Below are 17,270 nucleotides of genomic sequence, written 5' to 3'. Positions count from 1 at the left end.
TTCTTTAAAGAGCACACAGCACTTCTAATTTCCTCTCTCCACACTTTTTTTTTTTTTTTAAGATTTGACAAAGAGTAAAGATCAGTCTGGCTGGCACCATATATTCTTGCATTTGCAATGGCATGTGTGTCTACATTTGTGTGAGTCACTTGTAAGGCAGAATATATGTCACAATTCTCCTGCTCAGGCAGTCACAGAATGAGTGCCATTCCTGCTACAAAGATGTGGCAGCCACAGAACTTTCCTTCGGTCCCAGCTACAAAGGTAAAGCAGCAAGTTGCTGATTTGGAATGAAGAAAACTCCACGCAGTGTAAGTTACACAGCAAGGACAGCAAAAAGGGCAGACTATAAGAGACAATACAGGCCAGCTCCATCATCTCATTTAATTTAATGTATTTTAGGGTTTCTTTTCTGCTACCTATCCACATCCAGCTTGCACACTTAAGTCTATTTTTTCATATATTTACATTTAACAGATTGTCTTGGACTTTATTACAGTGAGTCCAGCAATGGCAATTTGCAACTCAAAAGTTCAATTCATACAGCCTTGCTCATATTTTCTTATTTTAATCCTTATCATATTTTTATGCCACTGTCTATATAAGTTATGTTTAATTAATGAATATATCATTGCTTAATACGAGTATGCCTAAATGCTTAATAGAAATGTGTAACATTACGTGCAGCGATTTTCTTACAGAGATTTGTAGGTGAATTTTTGGAGTATTTCACACACTTTTCTGAAGAAGTACAGACAACTGAAATGTGTTCTTTGTCTGGGTCAGACACATAGAAAGCTCCCAGAACCAACACATTATTATGCATTATTATTCTGAAGCTTTGCTTTGAGTCCTGTCAACACTTCATAGATGGCACAAGTCTCTCCTAACAAGAAATCTAGTAGGTCACAAGCACCTTTGGGTGTTACTTACGGTGGCTGTGACATAAAGAGGAGTCTAGCAGTGGGAAAGGAGAAACTGGCACTTTATAAGGAAAGCTCAATTTGCTTTTTTCATCTCCAGGTGGCTTATATTATAGGGAACAAAAAGTAGCATTGCTTTAGAGAACCTGGGCTGCATATGAAGAGCATATGTGTTTTCAAAGTAATATTTAACATGTAGTTGAAACTATTAAAGTTTCCAACTTTATGTATTTCACAGATCATCATTTACACAGTCCCAACAGTAGGGCAGAAAAGAAGATTTAACTCCTTCCTTGAAAGCCTTCTGTGATAAAATCCCCTTAATTTACATGAATTTCACTATGAAGAGTTACTACTAAAAGCAATCCTGCTGCCACCTCTTTCATAATTTCTCCCACTTAACTTCACCAGTCAGAAGTGATTCCACTAATAATAGGTAAAGCATCAAGAGTATAAAGCTCACCAGCAACCAAGGCTGCATGACTGAGTATATATTGAGGCATGACTGAGTCACCATACACTATTTTCAAGACCAGATTATGCATTAAAAATGCACAGCTTGGAAAAAGACACGAGATGGGATACAGAAAGTAAGTAATCTACTGTAAGTGTTTAAGGCCGGCAGCCTTTACCTTTCATTTGGAATTTTAAGATGACCCACTAAGTGTATTTATCAGGCTCTGAACACAGAGATGTCTCTTGGAGAGTGACTTAGCAGAGGAGTGTGACCAAGCTTGAGCACCTGGACTGTGCAGAATGTAAATTAATTATTCCCATTAGGAATCCACGCTGGGGAATAAAATAGTAAAAGGCTGTAAAATCCTCTCTATAAGCCCATCAGATGAAAAATAACTGTGATCAAACAAATCTTGTAAACTAAATTCACTAATCAGATGGTGTTATTCTGCCTAGAGAAAGCCATATATATTTCTTGACCACAGTGCTAGGGCAAGATAAGTGCAAAATAGCTGTTTGTGTAACATTTTTTTTTTCATCTTCTAAAGGAGACTTCCCTCCAAACTGTTCTGACGCTCGTGTCCAAGCAAATCCCTGCCTTGCCAGCTCCTCCTGCTAATCTCCTTGGTGGCAGTAGAGGGCTCCCTTTGGCAGCTGCGGCAGCGCCTCCTCGGGAAAGCCACGCAGGAGATGGTATTTGTTTGCTGCACCTCTTTAGAAAGGCAGCATGAAAGCTGCCTTGCACCTCTTTGCCTTCTCTCGTTCTCAGATAAGGTGCTTTCCAGAAGAACTCAGTGATTTTGTCAGCCAGCAACTCACTGCTGCCGAATTCCTACTAGAATGCTGATAGACACAATCTTTCAGGAAGGAAGGATGATGAAAATAAGGAATAAATTACTGACTGGAGAAACATTTGCAGCTTACTTTAATACCAAGAGAAAGAAAACAAAATACATGTCCTATAGACTTTGGATTAATGGTGTGCAAATCAACTATCCCCATTTTTTTTTAGATACTTAAAACTTAGGTATCCTACTTTTGGAAATGAATCCTGTGACAAGAATTCAAAACCCTTTACCTGTAAAAGACATCAACTAAAATGAAATCAGAGGACAATATAGACAAATTCACTGATGCAGTGAATGGCAAACTGGCAAAAGTGAAAACAATTTGTATGTCCTGTAAGATGAAAACAAATGGAGTAAAGTTATTTCTTCTTCCTACAGAACTACAGTAGAAAAAGTAGCAAAACTGTGTATAGCATAATGGTATTTATATAGAAAATGTCATTGCCAATATGCTGTAATTAGAGAACAGGAATAGCTTTTTTTTCCTAGATATAATACTGATAGCACTTGCTCTTTATCAGCTGCTGATCTCCTGCCAGTTTTCCCTGCATTACCTTCAGCTTGCTCTCTCCTGAAATTAAAGAAGTGCCACTTGGCTAAGAAGAGAGATTCCAGCACTTGTAAGTCCTTGTCTGGAAGCCCATGGGAAGTTGCATTTGGTTCTCCCAATGCTGGAGACACAGCACAAGGACGGTCTGCCTATGCTGTCAGATCCTGGGGGGACACTGGCTTCACCTGGACAGACACTTAGACCCATGAGGTGACAGCTACTCTAAAACCACCTGGGACCACTCATCATAGCAGCAGTTTTCTCCTTGTTCCTACATCACACCCTCTGTGCTTGGGTTGTAATGTACATGTGCACGTGAATGTCTGTGTAGTGTTCCTATCTCTCTTCTCCTTGTGAAGTGAAATAAACAGGGAGAAAAGATATGTGTTTTTTGTAAGCATTGCATATTGAATTCTGGCTTCCCACATCAATGCAATGACTTCTCGCCCCTTTTTCAGGTGAGGTATTACAACAATGCTGCCCCGTTTTAAGCAAATACTACAATCCACAAAATCTCTAATAGTGATACAGGAATCCAACATAAAGTTAAGGAATGTACATATTAGGATAATTTGTTATGTAACCTCTATTAAAAAAAAAAGGCAAAAAACCCAAAAAAGCTGTTTCAGTCAGAAAGTTTGAGGCTAGGAGCTCCAGAAGAAATAATTTCTATCGGAATAATACTCATTTTAGAAATGACTCACAGATTCCCCTAAAATAATGATTGGAAAATGAATTTAAGCCCCTTTACAAGCCATTTTTTAAATAGATATTTAAACTAGCCTTTCAAAAACCCTTTTGTTTTGAAGGCTACATGATGCAGAAGTGTACAGGATGATTGCAGGCTCCCTCTACAGTGCTAGGATCAGGCAAACATTCTTGAACAAACCCTGAGGTATGAGAGATATGGTCTGAAACTCATGGAGACTGCCAACAAAATATATAGGTACTATACATTTGAACATGCAAAAAGTAGAATGTCTACCCCTATCTGTCAAAATCAGATATCTTAAAAGAAAGCTATTGAAAAACCCCATAATACACTGTAATGCAGAAGCTGAACGCTTATAAATAAATGTGTGCCAACTTAGAAATGGTATTGACATCAACAATCACAATATGTGTGCCATCGATTACAAGGGACAAAACTGAAAACATGGAACCAGCTATTCAGCCTCAAGAGTTAAATAAATTTATAACTATCAAAACTCATGGCAAGTCCTATGGGCTATGGAACTAATGGCTAATGGTTGTGCAACAGAACGGCAGATATGGTGGTACTTAGGCAAAGGCTGGACTTGATGAACTTGGAGGTCTCTTCCAACCTGAATGATTCTGTGCTTCTATGATTCTACCTCTCCTGTTTGTTCTCCTACAGCTGTTGATGTTGGCCTCTGGCATAGATGAGATAGGGGACTACAGAGACCTCACCCTAATCAGACACATCAATTTCTAGAGCTTACTGTGCTCAACTGCATTTATTATTAATCCATGAGGTGCTATTAATAATTTAAATTCATTGGTTTTGTTTTTATTTATTGTAGATCATGGAGTTTTATTCTCCTACTTTTGCAAAGATCTTGCCATCTTAAGGATGGAAGAATGTATTACGTAAAAGGCATCCAAGAGTCAAGCTGTCTTGGCATCTAATGGAGATAACCTTCCAGCTGCCAGAGCTCAAAGTGCTTTATCTCACATTCTATTTTTATTCAATAATTACTTTTTTTAAACCACGTACTGGCATTTTGAAGGCTCAGTACTTTGTGCAGGGACAAACAGACTTTGATACTGAATACCATCAGTCATACATTTACTTTTTCTAAATGCAAAGAATGGCTCATAAATATTCATCACTAACTAGATTACTCTGCCCCATACTCTAACTCCTGAGAGGATCCAGCTACTCAAATCCTAAATAATTAATTGCAAATTCAAAGTGATGTTGTTTGCCTTTAAAGCATTTTATATAGTTCTTCTTCTTGCAAGGTTTTCATTTTTTTTAAAGTATAATTTCCATTAACTCCCGCTTTTAGTCAGGCTATAAATACCAGAAGAACAGTCTCCCTCCTGGTATTTTGGCACTTCTGTACATTTTCAAAGCCAGAAAAAGTAAGTGAAGAGACATGAAACTGAAAAATAAAGAAAATATGAAGAAAAAAGTTAAATAATGCACCCTACGAATGCTCAACAAAAATGTATGCACCTTTGGATTCAAATAGTGTCCCATGTAGTACTTTGTTTGCTACAACATGTTTATTCCAAAGCACCACTAAAACTTGTCTAAAGCTGGTATCCATGCCTGGTCCTTTGGCACAGCTCTTTCCCACATTTTAGCACCTTATGACACCAGGCTGATTCCTATTTCACTCTTACAGCATGAAATATGAAACACCTGACCTAGGATGTTCTGTAGTTTAAATTTAATCCACCAGCCCTGAGTTTACTTGTCTAGGATTCAAGTAAACTTGACTCAATTCCTATCTCCACCTACTCAAGTGGTGTTTCAGACCCATTTCTGCATAATGATTTGTAAGTATTTGTTACTCCCTGCATGCCATTACACAAATAAATCATAAATCCTTATGAGATGTTTCCATACCTCAAGGGGCTGTCATTATTAGGCTAGCACATGATTTCAAAGCCTGATAAAAGAATAAGGCATTATCATGTCTCTCTTTTTTAAACATCACAAATCAGTTTGATCAAGTTATCTCACTCAAATATTACATTAAATTGTGATTCAATTATTATGTGTTCCAGACTCTATTTTCTAACACATATCTAAAGCAGATTTTAAATATTAATAAAATCTAAGAGTAATAGGAATGTGTGCACACACACAGAGACACTCTGAGATAAAACAATGTGTGGGGAAAGAAGCTCTCACTCTGCCCCGTCCCCACGCAGTGTCTCCAGCAGTATCTGATAAAACCATCACTGTGCTACTCATCATCAAATACCAATCACACCCAGCCCTACATTATAGTTCAGCATCCAGGGTCAGATGAAGATCTAGATCCAAACAGTGCTGCACACTAAAGCCATCTTTAAAGAGCTATTTTCCTATAAATAAATAGCCCTGTTTGGCTACTTTTTTCTAAGGAATTCACAAGTGTTGCTCACAATTTCTAAGCATGGACAAGTATTGCCCAGCATATGCTAGAATTAGTGCAAATATCTTCCATATGCTTATTCATGTTTAATAAACTGGAGTGATTTTTCCTGATGCTGACTCATAGGAATTGTATCATTCTCCTGAGACAGATCCATCCAGTTCAATAAGACCAACACAGAGATGGCACCACAGCAAGAGCCTAATCCTGAGAAGACTGATTTTCCCTTAAGGGGTCTATATTTAAATAGACAGTGTGGACAGAAAAGAAAACAGTAGTATCTTCTTACTTGCTATTATGGAGTTTTGGGGAGGCTTTTTACTTAAATATATGTAAGTAAAACATTGTATCTTATGGATGATACTGCTAGTCTTTATGAACTTTGGAATATCAAGTAGACTGATTCCTAAAACTTTCTTATCCCAACTTTGCCTTGCACTCATTGTTTGTTTTGGCATCATTTGTGAAGGTTTTCCTGAACTTACCAGAGAACCAAACAATCCTAATTATATTATCTTTATTTCATTGCTAAGTTGAATGTGTCCCTGCAGTGTTATAGAAATCCTCACAGAAAGCTGCCCTCAGACTGCAAGAACAGAAACAATGTATTTTCATCTTAATTTTTATGCTTTTAAAACATGCTGAACTGACATCTCTGGTGGCTGGAGCCTACTTTTTTACACACAGAATATAAGAGAAAAAAACCCCAAAAACAACACAGCAGAAGCTTCCCATGGCAACTTCCTTTGAAGCTGTGTTTGAATGATTACCTAGAGGGAGTGACAGAGCATTTCAGCTTCTGTGGCTCATTCAGTCCTGTGGCTTTCTGATGAACAAATACAACTGCAATGTTATTTACTCAGATATAATGCCACTCTAGAGTATCTGGTAGGCAGGTCACTGAACACCTGTCGTAAGACAGTGACTTCCAGTTGATTACTGTACTTCTAAATGACAAATTTTATCCTGAAAATCTTCCACTGTGTAAAGGTCTAGCACAGAATCTCTCCAGATCATTACGGGAACTCAGTTGTCATGCACTTATCATGTACCTTAGATTTCTGTAATTCACTTCAGCTCCCACTCAACAAATTCCTTCCTACTAGTCATTTCATGATTTATCAGTGACCCTTTCTATCTTCAACCAACAGATACAGACATTTCCATCTGTCTTTTGCTGGATGACTCCCTGCCTTATTCCTCCTCCAGTTTTATAGTTCTGATGATTACCCTGAGCTTTCAAAATCTTCTACATCATTATGCCCTAACTAAGCTCTCTCCATACCAGACACAGTCACACTGGTCAACAACCACAAAAGGTAAAATGCTTCAAATGCTATCAAGATGTCTCATTTTCCCATTGCAACAATTTAACATTAATTTAACATAACATTTTCCATAAACCTATTTTTGCTTTCCCCTAGCTATAAAGGACTTGATTAATTAGTTTTTTTTTTTTTTTTTTTTTTTTTTTGCTTCACATTTCACTGTCTTTTTTATGGGAAAAAACCCCTTGCCCGTGAGAACCTTCTGCTGGAACCACAGCAAACGTTTATAGTGCAACTGCATATAAATATTTTGGGTTTCTGATTTTGCTAAAAACCATGTGTCTCAGTTCATGCTCACTAAAATCTTTGCTGAATGCTAAGTAAGCCTGACAAGTTTTCCAGTTGTGCACTGAAAGCAATGAGACGTAATGCAACATGATGCACAGGGAAAATAATTCCTTTCAAGTGAGTTTCTCTTTGATGTTCCTGAAAAGATTGAATACCAAGCTCATGGCAAAAGCCAAAAGTTGTGTATGGGAGTCTGAAGATTGAAGGTGATGAATCAAACCTATCAGATAATAGGGTCTCTTTGCTCTACAGGTAATAAATATTGTAGTGTCTACTAATCTAAATCATTGAGATATGCCTAAAAATCTGCTTTCTTACATGTTTATGTGTTTCTAACTGGAATATCTTCTGCTCATTTAACTCACATCATGCATTAGCAAGGGCTGATCTCTCTTCATTTCCTGGAGATGTCATATTATCAGTCCAGCTGAGTGTATTTCAAAGATAAACTACTTAATTAATTCATCATCCAAGTATATTGACTATCTATCAGAGTGAAACAGTTCAGTTAGGATGTTCTCCTTCCATGCTTTTGCACATGTCAGCTAAAAGGGACATTAAACTACTGAACTTTATGTTTGTTTTGAAACTGTCTTTTAATCCACTTAAGAGTCTCATCCAGATCTTGAAGAACAAACAAGCACAAGAGCTGGATTCTATCATGATTAATTACAATGGAAATCAGTCCCAGCCTAAACATTAACTGAATGTTTAATCTCCGTTAATGCTTTTACTGAGTATAAAAGACAGTTCAATTGAAAAATAATATAGTATTTTTATTATCATTATCCTGTTTTGTTGTTTCTGCAGCAAGTGCTTCCTAGGGAAAAAAAGTATCTGGGAAAAATTAGGAATAAGAGGTTTTGGTATATGTGTGTATGAAGACAGTGTTGCCAACAGAGGAGATACTTTAAGATGGGATAAACCATGGAAATAGGGATAAAGCATGGAAATAGGCAAACATACAGGAGATTTATTTGATTTGCACAAGCCAACTGCAGCAGTCAGCACGTGCAGAATGCCAGAACTGTGTGGGGAAGTGGGTAGCAGCAGGTGATGCCTGAAAGAGGTAAGGCACAGTGTATGACAGAAAGTAAGACAGACAATCCAGTGTCAGCTCATTTTCTTTGTTTAGAGACTGGCTCATCTAACCAGAGTGTCCACTTTGCCTCTGCTCTTGCCACATGCATGAGTTCCTTTTTTAGCATGTTGGGGAAAGTGAATATGCTTTCAGCACATGCTAATTTATAGCAAATACCAAATGTTTTTGATCATCCATTATGTTAGAACAACTCCACAAGAAAGAAAATCTGTGTCATTTTTCACTCACTGTTGTTGTCTCCTCTTTGTCCTAACTTCCCAGAAATGCTAAAAAAATGGATGGAAAGGTAGTCAAAAAGCCACATATGGTTAATGACATTAAACACTAAAACACTTTGGGTAGTTATCCTTCTCATAGTATTTGCACTAGTTTCTGCACAAGAGGAAAAAAAAAACAAACCCAGAAAGTTCATCACCTCTTAAATATTGGATTTACTAAACCATGAAATCAAACTCCTCAAACTTGGGTGTCGCAGCTCATTCCCAAGGCCACACTACACCATTGAAAGACCACCTTATAAACGTGCTACCTTTTCTTCCCAGTGGAAGTTAAACTCCTCTATAACCACTTTGCAGCCAAGCAGCAGTAGGCATTTTGTTTTCAGGGCTGCGGAAAGATAGCATACAGCACGAGAGAGAAAGATTTTAAAAGGCAAAATATCTCAAATTATTTTTTGCTTCATGAATAAGTTCAGTTACAGACATAACTATTAATCTTTATGCCAGTTCACAGTAGGTTACAGCATTTTAAGCAGTCTCCATCTGAGGTCCTGATCTGAACTCTCTAGTTATGCATAAGCACTGTCATAAATCACCATAAACCATTTTTCTTATTCTGATGAGGACATTTCAAGTTCTGTAGAAGACAGAGTCACCCACTGCATACAGCACTTATTAAACTATAGTAAGAGAAACATAAGCCAATCATCAGCACACACTCAACCACTCCCAATGCATGTCTGCCTACCAAAGGCCTGGTTCCTACACCGATATACATAGATATTTGCACGTTCCCTTACTGTGGGCAATTTAATAGCCTTATACTCACATGACTTCCTATTTGCTCGCGACCGCTTCCTCTCTCTAGGCACCGCTCGCTGGCTTGGCACTTGGGTGGCGGATTTGACGATGCGATCCATGATTTCATCCGCGGCATCATCCGTTGCGTTCGGTGAATCATCGTTGCCAGCATTCCATGAACCAATACGGCCTGGAAAAGTCCAGCAAGTGAATTCGGGGAAAAGAAGAGAGGAAGTCTCTTGCATCACTTTGGTTTTTGGGTTTTTTGGGAAATTACAGCAGGCAGCAAAAAGAAGCAGCTGCCTAATGGAGAATATTTCTAAATAATTGCCTGGACTCTGCTGCACCAGGAGAGAGCCAAGAGCTCAAACACAATTATAATATATATATATATATATATGTATATATATGTATATATATGTTTATATACACATTTTCTGTTCCTTTAAGCCGCGGTGTCTTGGTCTTGAGCACACAACTGGCAAACGCATGCTAGAGGCTGCCTATAAGCCAAGGATGGATCGTATTGTGTGACCATGTTTCTCTCTGCTCCTATTACAAAGACACTAGAAGACATGGCACATCTTAGAGATTGATGCAAATCAGAAACACAGGTCCTTTTGTACTGAAAGAAAGAAAGACACAACAATTTCTGAGCATCTGCATCACAACCTAGTGCAAAAGAGACAAGAAAAGGGCCTAAAGTGTGGTTTGACATGTATCATCCTCTTCACAATGAAGAATTCAACTTCCTGTCAAAGAGCTGTATGTGTCCTGGCGTGACTGTGTGTGCTCTGTTGCGAGTGGAAGAGTTGTTGGAAAGATGAAAAGCTGAAAGAAATTTTCGTTAAAACCACACACAAGCAAGTGATCCATATTTCCAAATCCAAGGTCCTGGCACTCCTCACCCCACAGAGCATTGTGTAACACATCTTTAAGTTCCTCCACTACTGGCTACTGTTCTCTGTGCATTTTGTTTCTAAAAGGTTAGTGTGCAGTGTGAACACTGACAGCGAGCTTTGCAGGAGTAGATGTGGTACAATAGCAAGCAGCTAAGAAATCACCAGCAAGGCCATTTTATAGCACATCTCTGAAGTCCATAAACAGCTTTGATTAGGCCTTTACTCGGCTGCCTTGTCTCCTTGTTTTTTCAGGAGCAGTTCTACTATAACAGTGCTCCTGACAAGGTTTTGTCTGGCTCACCCATCTTCTGCCTCTGCTGTTTTTCTGGGGAACACAAGCTGACTCTCACAATCAGGAGACTCCCCTCATCAGCATTCAGAGGATTACTTCAGCTGTTCAGCTTGTTGCAGTGCAGCTTGAATTATTTAATCTTCGTACTTTAGTTAGTTGACTGGCTTCTTACACTGGGGTTGTGAAACTTCTGAATTAGCCAGGATCATGATTTTAAGCCTTAGTAAACTACACACACACAGAGCTGGATGTGCTATCAGTTGTATAAAAAAAAATTATCAAGAAAGTGTAAGAGATCCAGATATGAAGGAGAAGAAATACCAGAGAAGAAAATGACGACTTGAATTTTGGTGCATCATCTTTACCCCAAAACCATCTTCCATGTATTGCAAGTATGGGAGTGATGAGGGGAACACAAAAGCAAGTACCCATTACCTTTGCAGTTTAGCTTTAGCAGGGAGGTGGTTAAAAGACACATCACCTTTTTCTTACCCATTTTCTCCCCAGTCATTCATAAAATACTGCAAGGTTTTTTCACTTGAATTTGAATTGCTACTTTCTACTTGCTTCTATTGAAAATAAAGAGAAAACCACATCCTGGATTCTCCAGATGGCCCATTTTGCTTTCATGACGAGAACAAGAACTGGTGTGTTAGTGGGCAGTCACCATCATCATGCAGGGAGAATTGAAAATTTCTGCAGGCTTGGACTCCTGATACCCCTACTCTGGCTGTGATCTATGTTTTGAAATGTCAGGAAAATTCTTCTTCACCCCCTTGCCTCAAATCACGTCTATCATGAAAACACCACTGGGATGCTCTCCTTCCCCTTCCACCTTTTCAGCTGCGAGTGCTATGCAAGGGGGACAAGACCCATGTTTGGGCCACTGTGTGGCTACCACAGCACAAGAAATGTGGCCATGAGGAAATTCTGGCGCTTACCTCGGCTGGCCCGGCTCCGAGTGCGGACGCCGAGTGCCATGGTGCTGTCCCCCCCTGCAGAGCAGGTCTTCAGCACAGCCTTCATGTTCTCGTGCTCAGCAGCATCCTCGGCGTACTGCAGGCCCTGGGGCTGGCTCTGGCAGGGCGGGGAGGTGCTGGAGAACTTGCCAGACTGTGGGAGGAAAAGCATTTGTTGTGTCAACTGAGAACAGCATGGACAATAGGCCAGGGGCTCCACTGTGAATTGCAAGGAAAGAAGTGTCCTCCCAGGCTTGGTTTGCAGCAGAGCTATTCCCAGAAGAGTTGAGCAACAGTTGGTCCTCTCCAGAGCATTCACTCTGACCAGAAATAAACCTGAAACTGGGTGACAGCAGGGAGCAGACATAGTCAGAGGAAGAACAGATGCATTAGCTCGAGCTTTGTAATTGTGACCTTAAGTCTGAGAGTAAAAGGTACAAAGCAAGGACTTGCTTTGAAACCTTCGATCCAGACTGGGTCTGATCTAGGGTCAGGCATAATGCTGAGAGGAACAGCATGAGACCCAAGAGAAAAAAAGAATTGCTTTTTTTTCCTGTACAGTCAACTTTCACTAGCAATGCAAAATGGGGACAGTGGTCTAGGAAGAGACACCTTTCCCTCTGACTTGCTGCTCAGAAAACTCTCAATCTACTCTAAAACACAGTTATCTACAAGTAACTTTAATACATATTGCCACTAATGCTTAATAAGTCCCTGGTCCCAAAACATCCAGACAAATTATTTATGAAACACAGAAAATTGCAGTCAGAAGAACAAACAAAACCTTACAACAGATAGAGGAGTCTGCCCTCTGCTGTTGTATTCCATTTTATTTAAATGGTATGCTCTGTCTCACCCCTCCGAAATGTATGGTACATTCTAAGCCTGTGGTCCTGCCCTGAACCATCCTGTATCTGCAATCCCATTGGCCCAAGTCTGATTCCGCGCCCACTTCAATTCCCCTCTTAAGCTGTGCTAGGGGATCAGTCTGGCTCTTAGCCCTTCCTCTCTCCCAGCCTCTTCTCCCCTCTTGCCCCTTCCCTCCCCGAGGCTCCCCCTCCCTCCCCCTTCCCCCCTTTTCCCTCAGTATTATGCTGTACCCGGGGTTGGGACCCCAAATAAACCTTCATCTGATCAGAAGCCGTGTGGAGTCTCCTTGCCTGCCTGCTGCTGCCAGCCAACTCACAGCCTAGGGGGCCCTCCGGGGACATCCCCGGGGTGCCCCCAGCTCAAAACGCACCGCAACACTCTGCTTCCCTGTCACCATGACTATGTGAACAACAGCAGCTACACCAGCTGGGCATGCACAGTGTGGGTATGCAGCAGCCCCACCAGTGACCAAAACAACCACCTAGGAATGGGTGGGAGCAGCAGAAGTGGGGGTTTCTAAGGAGAAGGGCTTGCATAGCTGGGCTGCTGTCCCTTCACAGACTCTGCCTCCAAAGGGCTTGGATGCTGGTATTCACCACTGTGCTCTTATCTACAGAAAGGACAAAGCACACTGAAAATACAGCCCTGACTGCAGGAAATACCGATCCTGTTGACAGCAAACAGGCATCAACAGATAACAATAAACCTGGGTACTCTCACTCATATCAGCCCAGCATCAGACACCAAAGTATGTTTTGTTATTCCTTTTAATCTTTCTTACTGTAATTCAGCACAGATGAAAGGACAAGTGCTGCATTCTCTTCTTCCTTTGCATAATAAACAACATTAATTATTCACTTGATATCAAGCCAGTCAGTTAAAGGGATGCAAACCTGCAAAGCCCTTCTGTCAGAGAATGGTAAATTGAAAGAAAAGACTGGGCCCTACTTTCAGAGCTTTGATCAAGTCTCCATCTGAAGACTGCAAACTGAAAAAGTTTAATCTGGAAACCAATGATAAGATGATTCTATTTTAACATAGTGACTTTTTGGGGTAAGACAGCAAGTTAAGTGAGTAGCAAAACAATAATCCCTAAAAGGAACTGAGCTAAATATACCAGTAAAAGACCTATTTTGATAGCTAGAAGTTTGTTTTCTTGTTAAAAGATTAGCTTGTAACATTTTGATGTGAAAAATATGCAAGTGCTAGAGTTTCACATGTGAAATTAAGAGACAGAAAAATGTTAGAGAAAAACTCCTATGAAAGGACATGCCGTTTTTGCATTAAGACTACCCTCTTATACAAAGTGGGTTGTTCAGTAATCAATACAATTTCCAAAAAATTCCAAAGGATAAAGCCTACACACAACTGTTAGTTCCTGTTCACACAGGTTAGTTACATGTTGGCATAAACAGGCAAATTAATGTAATTTTGTTTCCATGCCCTAACCTCTACAGCACAAACCGTGACTGGGGGCCAAAGCTCTAGAGCCAAGTTCTATTTAATTTCCTTTATTTTCAGATGTTACCATAAATTGCTGGCCAAACCCCAGCCTGGTGAGAAAATGACCACCACTATGAAACAGTGAGCATTAAGCCACATTGTTTATGTTCAGCAAATTGAAGAAAGCTCTAATACTGAACAAAAAATGCATTGCAAAAAAGATGCTCCTCAAATCAATAAACATTCCTTATGAATATAGCTAGAACATCACCTTCAGGAGCACTTTAAGATAGATACATGAACTACTCCATGGCTCGTCTTGATGATCAATGAAGTGTCTCATTCTCTATTTATACAGCAAGGCAAACAGTTAGGGTTTGCTTAACATCCCTATATCCTGATGATTTTGATAACTTTATAAAATAATACCATGTGGGGTTACACAGCTTAAGGAGTATGAAATTATCCTGGTAATCCATAGCCCAGGGTAACTTATGATATCCATAACATTTAGATCACTGATGTTTTGGGTAATGGGGATAGTTTGCAGTACATTACAGACAGTAAGGAAAAGAAATGAGGAAACTTAAAATTATTAAGCCCTCAGATAAGGATATCCTTATTCAAGAGGACAGGAATGCATACAGTTAAAGCTGACTGTAAAAATGCATTCTTATGATTGAGACAAAAAGGTATGAGAAGTATGTCATGGTTCATAGTTCCAGTTGAGCAGATGGAGTTGAGCAGTCCATACTATCTGAGTTAGAAATTAGATGGCACAGCACACAGGAGACATGAGATGACATGCTTTTTCGAAGAACCATACCTCAACATCCTCTTCTTCATCGGTCTGCCACTGGAAACAAAGGACAAGGTGGAGAAGGACAAACAGCAAGATTTAAGAAAGACAGCACCATCAAGCCATGACAGAGTAAGAGGTAACCATGGTACTGTTTATGCAATAGGAGGACATAAAAACAGAAGACATATAAGGAATTAATTTTCATGCCTTAGACAGCCAGCTTGCTCTTTTTTTTTTAAAGCTGATTGTACGTAGAGCAGACTGTCAGTAGGGTATGTAGAAATTTCCTGATTTTCCTCACAGAAATGGTGAACTGAAACTACCCCTAACCCATCCTATTTCTCTCCCTTGAGTCATGCGGTTGTTTGCCCCATGGAAGCTGACAACACTAAGTAGGGCTCCTTCTCCTTCTTCCAGCTCTGTGCAGCACAGGGAGGTCCTGGCTGCTGTTCCTCTCAGTGCAGAGGTCAACTTCTTGGCAATTCCTCTTCTCTACACTTAAGTGTTTGTTTTAATTCCTTTTTTAAGCTCAGGTTTTTCAACTTCCAATTCAACAGAGCACTCAAATCAAATGCTGGGTAGTCTTTCAATAAATGCTTAAAGTTCTCCAGTAGCTGCCTGATACCTGATCCTGGAAATCAGAGGGATTGCAATTATCCATTGTTATTCAAGGCCTTCACCCTCTGTGACAGCAGGCATCTAAAACTATCTTGATGGTTGCACTACATTAAATGCACATACAAAAATATTGTGGGATATGGAATATTCTTAAATTTAGGGATTTATAGGGAATTAGTGAACAATTTATATCTGTATTCCCAAATGCCTTGGGAATTCTTCACTGGGTTAGAAGATACCCCACATGGAAGTTTCCCAAAGTAAAACAAGTATCTGGGCTCCCTGTTTCCATAATTTTCAGTTTGGTTGTTTATAAAGTGCAAACATAGTCCAGAAATTTTATGCACTTCTTTATTTGTGGGTTTTGTTTTGTTTTTTATAAAAGAAGCATTCCACCAATAGTATTCCTCTCCCTCATGTTACTAATACACATTTTTGACCTTATCTCCATCTCAGCTCTGATTTCTGTCTGGGATTGATACATTCTGTTCCAGAAACATTCATCATTAAAGTGAAAGCCTGATTTACTTTGGCCCTCAGTTTAGTTTCAGCGCAATCTCCATAAGAAGATTAGCTGTGACTGCTGAGCAGCACATTAACATTACTTTTTAAGGGTATGTTTTATGCAAAGAGTGAGATGCTTATTCTAATTTGGACACAGTGATACTGACAGAAACTCAGGCAGTGTGTTTTGCAGAGGGACCATGGCAGGTATGTTCCCTTTGCATTAAAATTGTCTGTCTTTTCTCTGTCCCCCTGGGGGGCAGGGAGTCACTCTATAAAGCAATTCTTCTGAAGAGGACCACTGTTCACTTTTTGCCATGAGTAAGAAACAGAAAGAATAGGAAATATAAACAGTCTTGTATTCTAATTCTATCTATCTATCATAAACAGTCTTGTATTCTAATTCTATCTATCATCTATCTATCATCTATCTATCTATCTATCTATCTATCTATCTATCTATCTATCTATCATCTATCTATCTATCTGTCTAATCTAATGCATCATTCTGTACATTCAGCTAATAAGTAAAGGGCAGCAGGAGAGTAAATTAAGCTAAACAATACAAAAAGGCAGTCAGGGCAAGGTAAAATAGTAGAGAACGCACATTAGCAAGACTGTGCTCTAAACAAAAGTGTACTATAGTATTACTTTGTATCAAGCTAGCTTTTTACAGGGTAAAGGACCAACTGCTGACCTTCCAGCCCATTTTATCTAGCCAGCAGTGATTTGCTGTGGACTCACTTTAAGGGCACTTTGCTTGACTTTGCTCATCTCCAGTACCTGGGCATTACCATTTCTCTCCCTCCTGCTCTACATGGAGAGCACTCACTCCTAGAACCACTGTCCTACATCCAAAGCTACTGCAGTGCACAGGACGAATAATTCACCTCTCCCTTCATATTTCCATGTCTGAAGAGGCATTTGCTTCTAGCAAATACTGACAGCAGTAGTAAAAGCAGCAGATAAATAAATCAACCTTATGTTTCACAAGGGAATCTGCTCTCATCCTGGTGTGTATATTCTGTCTTGTATTTACTTCTTTATTTCGTTGTTACAAAAACCACTGAGAAACAGCAATAAATTAAGATTTTTTTAACATGTAATATTATCAAAAAGCAGTGAAAGAATATTGGTATGCTGAATACCACTTGCAGACACAAGATGTTAATTTGAAGGAAAAAAAGCCATTTGATTCTTCTGTCATTCAATACTGGACGTGGCAGGACAGTTTGAGATCTCTCTCCTTCTCT

General features: G+C 39.5%; 1 protein-coding gene across 7 annotated transcripts in view; it reads right to left on the bottom strand.

Annotated features, from left to right (window-relative positions):
* Positions 1-17,270, bottom strand: part of FHOD3 (formin homology 2 domain containing 3) — a 375,703-nt gene that overhangs the window by 10,254 nt on the left and 348,179 nt on the right. For 4 of the 7 annotated variants that reach the window (XM_041408064.1, XM_041408058.1, XM_041408061.1 and 1 more), the window contains 3 exons: positions 14,920-14,949; positions 11,763-11,934; positions 9,656-9,817 (listed from right to left, as the gene is read on the bottom strand). In XM_041408064.1, coding sequence (XP_041263998.1) covers positions 9,656-9,817; positions 11,763-11,934; positions 14,920-14,949 — 364 coding nt within the window. Of the gene's footprint in view, positions 1-8,836; positions 8,875-9,655; positions 9,818-11,762; positions 11,935-14,919; positions 14,950-17,270 lie in introns of all 7 variants that reach the window. The other 3 variants (XM_041408059.1, XM_041408063.1, XM_041408060.1) reach the window with 2 other exon arrangements.

This window comes from Onychostruthus taczanowskii, unplaced genomic scaffold (assembly GCF_017590055.1).
Source record: "Onychostruthus taczanowskii isolate IOZ18803 unplaced genomic scaffold, ASM1759005v1 scaffold29, whole genome shotgun sequence".
NCBI classification, from domain to species: Eukaryota; Metazoa; Chordata; class Aves; order Passeriformes; family Passeridae; genus Onychostruthus; species Onychostruthus taczanowskii.
The sequence above is the reverse complement of the archived record's forward strand: the minus strand, read 5'-3'. Positions and strand labels throughout refer to the sequence as shown.